The 13,174-nt window shown below is 54.2% G+C and overlaps 1 protein-coding gene and 1 pseudogene across 2 annotated transcripts in view; one reads left to right on the forward strand and one right to left on the reverse strand.

Moving 5' to 3' along the window:
- OSBP2 (oxysterol binding protein 2) overlaps positions 1 to 13,174 on the reverse strand; it is a gene marked incomplete at its 5' end in the record, with an annotated part of 92,049 nt that overhangs the window by 23,556 nt on the left and 55,319 nt on the right. The window contains one exon of the mRNA XM_081122544.1: positions 1,602 to 1,858. Within this exon, the coding sequence (XP_080978670.1) occupies positions 1,602 to 1,858 (257 nt within the window). The remainder of the gene's footprint in view (positions 1 to 1,601; positions 1,859 to 13,174) is intronic.
- LOC308549732 (charged multivesicular body protein 1B2 pseudogene) lies at positions 11,846 to 12,481 on the forward strand (annotated as a pseudogene). The gene has a single exon. The product of its transcript is annotated as a charged multivesicular body protein 1B2 pseudogene (transcript).

Raw genomic sequence — 13,174 nt, forward strand, 5'->3', positions numbered from 1 at the left:
GTGGGTGGGGAGACAGTGCCAGGGAAGCTGCGGGCGGCAGTGGCTCTGGGGAGGTGGGGAAACATGAACACATCGTGTCGTTAAATGCTTAATATATGTTCAGAGAATGCAGAGACCTGGGACCCTAGAGTCAGGCTGTAAGGAGGTCAGTGAGGAGAGAGGCTGGTCACAGGAAAATGTGAGTGCAGACTGAAGACAGGGCCCACACACAGGGCAGCCCCAGAGCTCAGGCCCAGCAGCCTCTCTGCAAGTGGCACCAACCACACCCCTGAGCACTATGGACAAATGTCCTCATACCTGCTGGGCTGAGGACCTGTGGGCTGTGTTTCCCGAAGTCTGGGAACAGGGTGTACCTCTTCAGCCTCAGGCTCCAGGGCAGGGATTCCTAAGGCTTCCTCCTGTATCTCAGGCTGCTCCAGGCCTGAGCCTGTCTGTCTATGGTGGGAGCAGGGTGGGTGGGAGATTTGGGGTGCTCCCCTAGCCCCGCCTCATGCTGCCCACAGGCGCAGTGAAGCAGGCTTGAGGCAAGTCTTAGATGCCCAGGGTTTCGCCTGGGGATCTTGGCCTGAGGTGGGCTCCAGCCTCCATCTTCCCCCTACTCTTGGGTTTCCTGGTGTTAGGCAAAGAGCCTGGTCCCCACTCCCTACCCTGCTCTGGTCTCACCCCCTTGCTTTGGAGGCTGGATCCCCACCTGGTGCTCACCTGGGCACCAGTACTGCCCACTGTCTCTGGCCTGCCTAAACCATGTTCTCTGGACTGGGCCGTCACCTCTGTGTGGCCTCCATTTCCCCGTACCTCCCCTTTCTGACCCCCCTGCTCCCAGCATGTCACCCCTGGTCAGGATACGCCCGGGCTGACCTTGGGAGGAGGCTGTAGCAGTCAGGCCTCTCTGGAGGGTGGAGGCCTGAAGGAGCGCACACATCTCTGGGGAACACTCACCAGGCAGAAAGAGGGTCTGGAAGCATGGCTAAGCGTTATATTCTCTCCCACCACAGAGAGACCCTCCTCCCTGTCACAGCAGTGTGGCTTCCAGAACCCCGTGTCACAGGCAAGCCCTGTGACTGCCTCTCAGTTTACAGACTGCAGTTACTCATTTGGCTACTGTCTGCTTGGCCTGGCCCAGGGCAGCCTCAGCTCTAAAGCTCTTCTGGCTAATGGAACCCCCACTGCCACCGCCACCACACACGCATGCCCCGCGGTCCCGATCCTGCGGCCTCTGCCTTATATCTGGGGGAAAGCAGTAGCAGCTGTTGTGGGCCAATGAGGCGGCCATGCCCCTACTGTGTGGGCACAGTCAGCGGCTCAGCCGGGAGCCCTGGCCTCAGCCAGGCCTGACCCACCTGCAGCCTCAACCAGATTCCACACCCAACTCGTTTCCACCAGACAACGGAAAAGAATGTCCTCGCCCAGCGACTGCACGGGTGAGATGACACACAGGATCTCGAGCGCAGGAAGGAGCCAGCTTTGGGAAACGACCTAAAGCCACCTGAGACGAAGCCCTGGTCTGTCAAGCACCCCAGCCACCTGCTCAGGTGCTGGTGACAGGGAGGCACTTCCCTTTGGGGAGCCCCGCGCGGCGCAGCAGTGCGCTGGGCACTTACGTTGATCATAGCATTTGACGTGATGCGGAAGAGGGTGGCCCGCTCATTCACAGCCTTCAGCTTCTCGCTGCTCTCGGAGGGGATCCGGAGGCAGTCCAGCTCGCTCAGGGAGCGCTGGAGCGCGGCGCCATGCTTGGCGATGAGGTCATTGCACATGCTGAGGTCATCTAACTTCAGGGAGAGGTTCTTGATGGTGCCGTGGAGTTCACTCTTGTCAGCTGGGGAGGCAGCCTGGTCGTCGTCGTCCCCAGAGTCATCTGTGGCGAGAAACAGTTGCTGTGGTTATTACTGACAGCATGAGAGGCCTGCCCGGCTCAGGAGGGGGGAGTAGGTAGCACTACTCAAAAACGACAGTGCCCTAGAGTGTGCCGGTTCCTGCTCCCAGCCAGGGTGAGGTGTCCACCAGCCTTCCCTGGCCCTCCTGGGCGAGTGGGAGGGGATGTAAAGGGGGACCAGCCTGCATGACAGGGGCAGGCTTAGAGGCATGCCTGCGTGCAGGGCACCAGCCCCCTAAGCCGTGACATGCAGGCAAGGGTGGGCTGTGCTGTGTGGAGAGGTGGAGACTGCTGTGTGGGAGCAGCTCTCATCCCAGGGCTAGAGACCCCGAATAAAGCCCAGCTCCATTCCCCGAATTTCAGGCCTTGCCCACACAGACTTACACTTTCCCGCCAGCCTCACTAAGCTCTCTATGCCTACCCCCAGCCACATCACACTCCCATGTGAGTGCCCGTAATTGGGGGCGTTTCCCACTGTGTTCCCACTGCCTGGAACGTCCCCATTTCACCTCTTTTGGACTTCCTATTAAGCAGTACATCCTAGTAAGCAGCTCTTAGGGTCCAAGTCCAGGTCCAACAGCCAGGACACCTCCCCCACCTCCTCAGAGGTCTCACCCCTACCCATCCAATGCCATGGTTCCTTCAAAGCCTGCCTGAAGATCCCAAGGCCAAAGTCAGGGCTCCCTATTCCTAATTTCGCCCCACCCGGTGCTGCTGCAGGTCTCCCCTGCAGGAGAGTAAGGCCACTCTCGCGTACCAAATGCCTTCTGTTTGTGGACACTGGCTGTGGCTTCTCAATGGCCTTGCTAATGTAGAACTGTATTATCCCCAGGGGACAGATGAGGTTAGCTGAGGCTCAAAGAAGTGAAGTCATGCCCTGGGCCACTCAGCTAGTTTGCTGCCTCCAGAGCCACTTTCTTCACAACAGGCTGCTGGGGCCTCCACGAACCAGCCAGGTGCATGCTCACTCTCCTCCCTCTCCCACCTCCTCTCACCTCTTGCACGGCTGCCCAGGTGCTCTCGGTGCACCCCTTCTGGGAGTCTGGGGTGCCTTAGGTCCTGGCCCACTGCCAGCCAAGCAGTCACAGAGCTGTGGGGGCCTTGGGGGTGGGGGTCAGTGGGCAGCTGGTCTGAGCCCTGTTGCTGCTTTAATGCCGAGCACAGGACAACCAAGAGGCTAACATGGGCCTGTGGGTGCCAGAGCTTGTAACTGCTGATGGTTTTTTCTGAAATGCCCTGTTTCAGAATCAGCAAGAAACTTTTTATTTAGATGAAGGGAAATCTATAACCCAAGATACAAAACTTTTTAAAAGATGCGCATTGTGAGAGAACAGATTTCTTCCCACGGTGGGCAGGATGTGTGTGGGTGGCCATGGCTGAGTTACTGCTCTGAGCACGCCCTGAGCTGGTGGCAGTGCCAGGATAGCCAGTGACGTGGGGCCCAACTGAGGAGGGGTGGTGGCAACATCCACTATACACCCTGTCCCTGCTGGCCATAAGGAGCCTTGGGCCAGCATCCAGGCTGGGGGGCAGGAGCCTCTCCCCATAGCCAGCCCACCTTCAGCCCCGCAATGACCCAGTGTCTGGAGACCACATATTCTGGGCCAGGCTCTTGGCCTCTGGCTTTATTAATGTGAATGCTGAGCCTCATGGTGGTCAGCAGACCTTGACTATTCTTCCTGTTCTGTAGGCAAGAAAGTGCAGGTTCCTAAAAGATAAGCCACCAGTTTAGGGCCCTGTGACAAGGAGGCAGAGCTGGATCTCAATCGAGGTTGGTCTGCATGGAAGACCTTTCCTCTCCCTGGATCACCTTAGAAAGGCTCCAATAGCTAATGTGTACCTTGCCTTTCTGGGTGCCAGGCCCCTGGGTGAGGGCACTGCCCCTGTTACTGCAGGTTAATAACCCAGTGAGGTAGATCTGGGGGCAGAAAGGTACACTGAAATTGCCTAGGGCCACGAGGTGAGGGGATTCTGGAGCATGCAGATCTGTCTGGCTTCAGAGTTTGGGCTCTTAGTTACAATGCAACCTTCCTATCACCTTTCCAGGTTCAAAATGTCTAACAACCAGAATGGCCAGCCACCAACCAGTCAGAACGGCTGCTGCTGGACACTGGGAGGGCCATGTGGGGCATGCTGGCTGTGGGTGAGCCTGACTGTGAGCCCCTGTGCTCTAGGCAAGCACCAATGAGAGGTCTAACTCTGAGCATCCTCCTGTAAGGCAGGCGACGGAGGGGGGAACCACATTTCTATTTAATTTGTTATTAAGCAGTACGCCTTAGGAAGCAGCTCTCAGGATCCAAGTTCAAGTCCACCTGCCAGGGACATGGGGGTGTGCTTTTTCTGCTCCCAAGTCACTGGCAATGTCATTGGGGTTTGGGATGGGAAAATACACAGGTCAGCAATTGCAGACAAGCAGTCTGTTCTCTGGGGATGGGCAGTGAGAGTCTCCCCCAGACAGACAGTGAGATCAGGAGAGTGAGGGAGGGAGAGGGGGGTGGGGAGCTGGGGTAAGAAACAGAGTGAGTGGGTGAGTGAATGAATGAGTGATCTTGGGCACATCACAGGAGGCCTGTCCAGGCCCGTCAGTTCTCAGTGGCATGCACAGAGGTGGCAGGTCACATACAGGATGGCGGGATCTGGAGAAGGATGTGAGAAGCAGGGGTGGTGCACAGAGGAGCTAAATGGAGAGTGGAGATGGCAAAGGGCCTTTGACATAGCCGAGGAGACCGGGCCTTCATCCTTGGTAGAAGGGAGTGTGTGGGCATTTGAGCAGAGGCCACTGAGGCAGATGACACTGGTGGCTAGTCGCATGATGGGCAGACAGCAGGGACAGAGAGGCCAGAGGCGTGGCAGGGCTGGGGATGGGGTGGCCATAGGAGGCCCGGGGCTGGAGAGAACAGGATCCCTGAACCCAGCCCAGACATGTTGATGGCAGCACTCGCCAGCTCCAAGGCCATGAACAAGTGGCGACAGCCTTGCTCCCACACAGTCCCTATACCCCGCCAGTCAAGAAGCAAGGGGTGGGTGTCGCTCAGAAGCTGCCATGTGGCCTAGCCTCTCATGTTCCCACAGTGTCTCAGGCTGTTCAGATGTGCGCGGAGTACGGCAGGGTGAACACCCCCTCAAGCCTGGGAAGAAGCAGAGCTGAACGATGAAGGGGCCTCTGCCTCCCAAATGGTGACCTCTGGCCATGCCCAGTCCCCAAGTCTCAGTTTGGGGTCAGCGGTCCTTGCAAGAAGCAAACCCACACTGGCAAAATAGATGAAGCTCAGTATTAGAGATGCAAGTAAAACTACTTAATGTGACCTTCCTCAAGTTGGAGAACAGAATGAATGGCATTAAATTAGCTTGTTTTTTCTGAAGGACAAACTGGCAGATTCCCACCAAGAGCCATGAAAATAGCTCCTGGGCTTCCACTGCCCACTTTCCCCTCTGACAAGGACTCTCCGGGTAGGAGATTTAGTGCAAAGGAAGGAAAACACTTGTATGTGCGAAGATGTTAAAGCCTGCAGTTTTGAAGCTTATGGCCTTGGGGCTTCTAGAGCTTTTATCACCCCAAATATACTCTCTGTTCCCACTTCCCACTGGGAATAAAATTAAGCTGACAGTGAGCATCTGAGGAACAAGAACAATCCACATTGCAACAATACAGCAGACACTGAACTATCGCCAGAGGTAAAATCCTACAGAAATTTCACAACTATATTAATACAAGAATAGCAGCAACTGAAATCTAGGGCTGAGACAAAGCCACACTCCAGGGCACAAAGGAGCCCCTCTTCCTCAAAGCCCACGTGAAGGCCAGGATTAAGCGCACTGAGCAGCTCTCAGGAGGGGGCCGCCAGGCCACCCCGGGGGGTCGGTGCCTGCATTCCTTGGCTTGTGGCCCCTTCTTCCATCCTCAAAGCCAGCAGAGTAGCATCTTCCAACCTCTCTCTCTGACTCTGACCTGCCTGCCTGCCTCTCTCCCTCTTCTAAGGACCCTCATGATTATATTGGGCCCACCCAGAGAATCCAGGATAATCTCCCCATCTCGAGATCCTTAACTGAATCACATCTTCAAGGTCCCTTTACCATGTAACATAACATATTCACAGGTTCTGGGAACAAGGACACGGACATCTTTGGGGGCCATTATTGAGTGACCACACCAATAATGGCTGAGCTGAACACCGAGCTGTGTTCTCACTCTGTCATTGATCAGACACTTGATTTACTGGCCTAGGAGGTGGTCCCCAAATGCTCTCTCGTTCATCACCGAGACGCTACCTGGACCTCACAAGTCCCGTCCTCCCCTCAAAGCCTGGCACACACACTGCCTGACTGGTCAGGGAGGAGGTGGTTCTGGGCCCGGCAGTCCTGCTTTGACCCCATGTGGCTTTGGTGAAGTGCACTCATCCATACACTGGGGATATTAATCCCTCCCCTGGAAAAGGACATTAAGCATCCAGCGCACGACCAGTGCAGAGCTGGGACTTACTAGCATCAGCCCACCGATATCCATCACCTTCATCAGCACAGCTCACCTCTGCTCATAATCAGTCTTGAATTTACTTCAAATCACAAATGACTTGGAGCTAGAGGAAGCCCCTGTGTTCGGCTGTGCCCCCACCCCTGCTCCCCACTTGGGGCTCTCCTTGCAGCCTTTAACAGCTGGCTCTGACTGAAGAGCCCACTGGGCACCTGCACAGGGCTGGGACCGTCTTCCTGTGGGGACTCCGGGGGAGGAGTGGGTTGCTGTGGAAACAGCCAGCTCAGTGGAGCCAGGTGAGCTATTTTTACAAGTAGAGTTTTTTTACATCTTTGGAGGAAAATGGATCAAGTTTCTGGATGGGAAGGCCTGCCAGGAGGCAGCTTTTTGAAACCCAGAAGCCAAAAGGCTGCACAGACTAGTTTTTGATGGGGGCAGGGTGGTGACGTGATGGTGGGAGTCGGAGGCCCTGTGGCCACCCCATTTTGCACGTCTCTTGCTGGTTTCTCTGGGGAAACTGGCTTTGCCCTCATCTGCCCGCAGCCTCCCTGGGCTTAAGACTCAGGATAACTGGGGGGGGTCCCCTCTCCTGACATACCACAGCTGGAGATGAGAACAATGGATGATGGGGGGGCCTTAGGGCAGACAAGGTCAAGGCGATGGGGAAACCCAGTGCTCACTCCATCTGCACCCACATCTGGTGCTGGGCTGTACAAGTTTTCAGGGGAGGGGGTGCTGAGATGGGTCCTGACAGACAGACAGGACTGCAGGGGAAGGAGACAGGCCTATGGGGGTGGAGGGACAAGCACAGGAGCCCCAGTGGGGCTCTGTGCAGGGAGGGACATTTAGATGGCTCATCCACGTCCGGGTGCCAAGAAGGCACCCATGTCCCATACCCAGCAAGGCCTGGCACAGTGTCTGTCAGCATCTCATCTCCTTTCCCCTCCTTGGCTCTTCAGCCCATCCAGTGACACAGGTGGAGACCTCTCGCCCCAGTGCTTTTCCACTTCTGCGCCATCCCTGGATTTCCTTCCTCTTCTCCTCTGCCTGGCAGATGGCTCCTCCCCTAAGGCCCAGTACTGGTCATGTCAACTGAGCAGCTGCCCTGACCCCTCAGGCTCTCTCCTGGGCTCCCGAGAGCTGGGCCTCTTGACCAGCCTCCAGCCAACTGGAGCACTGACACTCCCCTGAGGCCCTGCCAACCCTTCCTGACTGGGGAACCCAGAAGGAAAGCCTTCCCCTTGGATGCTAATCCTGCAGGGGGTTCTGCAAAAATAGGAATCAGTGATGAAAAAACAAGAAACTCTGGAAAAAAGGATGACACCCCTCCCCCCAAGGAGGTAGGTGAATTAATGCTGAGAAGTTGGGCCTTGAGGACACTGGAAGGCATATCAGGATCTAATCTGGTGGAAAATCAGATAATAATAAATAATAAATTGTGAAACCCTGGCAGGCAGATGGAAAACACGAGCCAGAATATCAGCATCATCTTGATCTTCATGGCCCCATTGTGGCCCATCTGCCCTCCTCTCTCGCTGATGATCAGCACAGGCGTGGTGAGGGCATTGGGAACCTGTGCGCCCACACTGGGCTCTCGGGCAACTTCCCCAGGAGAGGGGTGCAGGGGCTGCACCCTAACCAGGGACAACTACCAACAAGGACAGGGTGGAGCCTCAGGGATGGGTACCCCAGGCTGACATGAAAACTGGGTTTGGCTTCCATTCTAGCAGAGCTGCAGGGGCAAAATCCTCATCCCACAAGCACGAATCTGTGCGGCTCTATCTGTGGCGGCTGAATCTCTCATCTTCCAGGGAGAGACTCTCCAGGCCCCTGGCCGGCTGGGGGGTCGGCACGCAGTGGGAGGCTGGGCAAATACTTAAAAGGGCAAAGGTACGCACCTCCTTTCCTCTCACGGGGGGGGGGGGGGGGCGGGGGGGGGGACGCAGGGTCAAAGCCCCAGCCACAAGAAGGATGAAAAATAAGTGCATGAACAATGTTAGGAGGCCCACAGAACCAGGTGTCCCTTTCCTCAACTGAAGGCTGTGACCTCGCGGCCACAGGGCGGCGTCCGTCCTCAGGATGACTAATGGCTCTGGGAGCAGGGCTAACCTCCCTCCAGGGACACAAACCCTGGCGCAGGGGCAGGGATGGAGCATAAAAATAGAGGCGAGTGCTCCAATTATGGCATCCGCTGTGATGCTGAAGAAAACCTACAGCCCACAGCCTCCTCCAGCTGGCAGAGCGCCCAGCCCACCTATAGCTTCCACCTTAATTGAGGTTTCCATGGGGGCTCCTTGAGTGAATGGGGGTGGGGGTGCCCATCCCGGATCGAGCACGTCAGGGAGCTGCCCCTCCCCAGGGCCTCTGGGCTCACTCACCTGCCCTGTCCAGTTTTAAGTCTTATCCCCAAGGTACCAAGGCGCAGAGGTGGGCTGCTCCCTAGCCAACCCAAGGCAGGTGCAGGAGGGCCAACCCGCATGCCAGCCGGGCTGAAGCCGTGACACTGCACCCCACTACCCTGCTGTGAACTGATGGGAGAGGGGCACGGGAGGGGCTGGGAGCTGGAGCACTGACACCCCTCTTCTTCTGACCTGCTGACCTCAAGACCAGTGGCTCCTTCTCTCCAGTGCCCTGTGCTGCCTGCTAGGTAACCAAAGAAAAGGAAAAAAATTCTCTCCTTAATCTGACAATTCAGGAAATGAAATAATTTCCCTGTTTCTATGTTGAAGACTAGCCTTTGCCCACATAACACAAATTCAATTTTATGTGTTGCTTTCTCGCCTATTAGTCCATAAGCTTTTCCCCAGGCTCTATGACTTGGTTACTTGTTAGCAGCTGTCTCTTTGGGTTATGAGCCGTGGCCTCCCCATGGCACTGACTGTTGGGTCTGTGGTGGGAACACCGCAGAAGGGCTCTTTCTGCCTTTGTTGGCACTTAGGAAGGCACCACCCTTAGCCCAACTCAGAGCTCAGCTCCTCAGACCCCACCTCACACTTCTCCCATCAAGTCACCAGGCACCACTAGGACACATCACTAGGCTGACTGGGCGGGGCCCTTGATCCCCGACTAGTGAGAGGATCCTTTAATGCACAAGGAGCTGTGTGAGTGGCCCATTCTGCTCAGCACGAACATGTGTCTCAAGGCCACAGTGAGTGGGACTAAATTCTACAGCACGGTCTGGCAACCCGTGCATGAGAACCCACTGATCTGCCCCAGGCGGTGTCAGCACTGTTGAGCAGGTCACTGGAAACTACTAATTTACATTTTCCTGGCCTGAAGACAGCCACGGCTACTTATCCTTGGAAATCATCTGATGCCCATGTAATCACACTAAAGAACTTTCCACATGCAGCTGCCTCTTGGCATCAATGAAGGAGAGTGAGCTGAGGTAGGGGCCGAGCTGGGGAGAGGGCTCCCACCACCAAGGAGCCATGGGGCCCTCAAGGGACAAGGACTGCATCTGCCTGGTTGACCCCCACTGCTGTTCCTTCCTCTGTCCGTCAGTGTGGAAGCAGCTCCCAGGGAGGTTGTACCCCTGCCGTATCCACCATCATCTCCCTGGCCCTCTCTTCCATATCCGTACCTGCTGACCTGCAGTCACTGCCCACAGCTCAGGGGGAACCTATCAGCAGGACCAGTGCAAACACCACCAGGGGCAGATGCTTCCAAAGCTTGAGGAAAAGCTATCTGAGCAGTTGCTGCTAAGAAAGAAATCAATCTGAAAATAATGAGGCCCCAGAAAAGTCCATATTTGGGAAGGAAGCTGTGTAAGAGGAGCTTGGGCAAAGACAAATGAGGTGGGATTGAGCTGGTCCTTTCCTTGAGAGGCTGACAGTGAAGCCCATGGCCCAGCCTCCCCAGCCCCAGCTCTGACCACCTGATTGCCCAGCCTCCTTCAGAGAACTGCTTTCTACCAGGCTAGCAAGCTTCATTCTCAGGTTCTTGGCAGTTACATTTCTTACTGTAAATTAGTAAACTGGTTTTGTTTTTATTTTCTAAAAGAAATGGAAATTAGGAATTCTAACGTGATAGTATTTGTCAAGAAACTGAAGGTGAGCCCTGGCCAGGTAGCTCAGTTGGTTAGAGCATCGTCCCAATTACAATGAGGTTGTGGGTTTGATCCCTGGTTAGGGTACATACAAGAATCAACCAATGAATGCATAAATAAGTGGAATAACAAATCAATGTCTCCCCCCCTCTCCCCCCCCCCTTCTCTCAAAAAGAAAGAAACTACAGGTGATTGTTCCTAAAAACTGAAGGGGGCTGTTTCAAACTGCCAAGTCCTGGTGACTAGAAGCTTGTGCCTGGCCAGGAAATACTGCCTTAGGGAACCTTGGGGGGCTGGAGCATGGTGGAGATGAGAGCTACTGTGAGGCCAGGGCAGAGAAGAGTGGGCTGAGATGGAGGGAAGAGGAGGTGAGAGGGTAAGCATGGGAAAGGAAGACCTTATCTCAGAGCAAAGCCTGAAAGGAAGACCACTTATCCACCTTGGGCTGTGCCAATGGACTCTAGTCCAGTTGTGAGGAACCTTCTACTACACAGAAGGTGCTTCTGAGCCCACGGGGGGGGGGGGGGGGGGCTCCTCACAGCCTGAGCAGCAACACCAGGTCCTCAGAGCCAGGCTGGGACCCTCCCCTCAACTGCGGAGACACTTCGTGCACAGGGACTCCTCACACATGCCACAAGGTTGAGAAAGAAACCTGGATGCACCCAAAGATGGACACGCCACACAGTCAGGTGGGCTTAAATTACAACCAGTCTGCAGAGACCAACATCTTCGGGCCAAGTTTCCACCCAAGACCCATTACAGAAGCTTGGAGGGGCTCCCTTTAAATAGGTCACTCTGTGGCTGAGAACTTTCTGGTGTCTTTGTACCAGGTTGATCCACCCTGGAAGGAGCAGGGACTGATGGAGCATGTAGTGGGGGGCTGTGCTGAGGACTATCAAAAGCCATTAAGGACCAAAGGGCCTCGGGGCCTTGCAATGGCTGTGTCCTACAAAAGGCCCCTTTTCTGGAGCAGGTGAGGCTGAGGCAGAAACCCAGGCACCAAAAGCAGCCCTGGCCTGCTGACAACAGAAAGTCACTTTACAGTTCATTAAGCACTCTGCCCACATGCCCCCTGGGGGTCATCAAACCCCTGTGCTGTGGATTCCACTTTTGTTCCCCTTAAATGTCAGGGGTGCCCAGGTTCTGTGAGGTGAGGTGCCTGCCTACAGTCATCTTGTGGGCAGCTCTGACTCTGGACTTGGGCTACTGGGGCCCTGAGAAAGGATGGGGGAGCAGCGGGCATGTAATCCAGAAGAAAAATGAACAGCTTCTTTACAGTGATGAAAAAACAACCACCTAGAATTATATATCTCATAAAAATGTCTTTCAAAATAAAGCTAAAATAGAGCTGGCCTTGTGCAGAAACAGGAAGTGAGACCACAAACCTAGGCGCCGGGCCAGTCGCCGGGCGGGACTGGGACGCAACTCTGAGCGCCCTCACATCAAGCCCATGCCACTGCCCCGGGCAGCTGCCTCCCAGGTTTCTCGTGGGACCAATACAGAGAAACACCTACTTAACTTGAAGTTGCTGCAAAAGAGCTTAACAGCAATGCCGAGAAATGCAATGAAGGAGAAAAGGGGTACAGAATAAAAGGCTGAAAGGCCAAGATTAAAAAGGCCATTCCTAAAGGCCTTCCAGGAGTTGCGAACCCATGCTGAACACGCAGTCCGCCAGAAGGCAGTCACCTTCTCGAGAATGAGCGCAGGGCCGACGCTGCGGCGCCAGGGCACCAGCTGCAGCAACAGTGGGCAAGGTACCCAAGTCCACGGCAGGTGTAGTTAAGTCTCTGAGTGCTGCGTTGAGGAGTGTAGACCTTGGAAAGATTTCTGCCCTGATGGACAAATTTGAACAACAATTCGAAACCCTGGATGTTCAAACACAACAAACGGAAGACACAATGACTGCAACTCTACCACCACCACCAAACCAAGCGGACAGGCCGCTTCAAGAATGGCAGGCGAAACCGGCCTTGATGTCAACGTGGAACTACCGCAGGGTCAGACAGGACCTGTTGGCACCAGTGTCACTTCCAGGGCGCAGGATGGACTGCCACAGAGACTCACTCATCTAGGTGGTCAAGTGTAATTGAAAGAACTGACGCTCTTGTTTACTTCACCTGCTCCTGAAATACTTCGTGTGACTATACAGATAAGCCGAGCCCCAGTTACACTAAGAACACCATGTATTTCAGAATGCTTAAACACTACTTATATATATATAGTTCTTTCTTTTGCCATGCTGTACTTTCCAATACTTTAAGAAATTCCAGAGAGTTTCCAAAACCTTGACAGGTTTTACAGGATCATAGGTCGATGCTCAACCGCTGAGCTACACCGGCCAGGCAAGAAATTACTCTTTTTCTAAGTTTCAGTTAAACCTATTAACTTTCTTGGTACTTGACTGTCTGCTACGACCTCCACGTGGTAGTCTTCCATTTTGTTTATAATTGATGCTTTGTCCTTTCTACGTGAAGGGCAAGTTTGATTATACTGGAACATCCGGGGGAGGCATAGAAGAGATTATTACTGACTAAAATATCTATGAAATAGAGTTCTCTTATTTTCCATTGGTGGGAATTGTAGCTTCTGTTCTTTGGAATTCAATAAAAATTGTTAAATTGTGAATATGGCTTACTTAACTCTAGAAATATAAATGGCTCTGATCTAAACATAACTGCTCATAGTTTTGTTTAACAGCCATATTGGATTTGTTTTTTAGAAATATTGTTCTTTGATAGACACCAAGTTTTGCTTTTGGATTAACTTATAAATATAATTA

Source organism: Miniopterus schreibersii (genome assembly GCF_964146895.1).
Source record: "Miniopterus schreibersii genome assembly, chromosome: 20".
Taxonomy (NCBI): domain Eukaryota; kingdom Metazoa; phylum Chordata; class Mammalia; order Chiroptera; family Miniopteridae; genus Miniopterus; species Miniopterus schreibersii.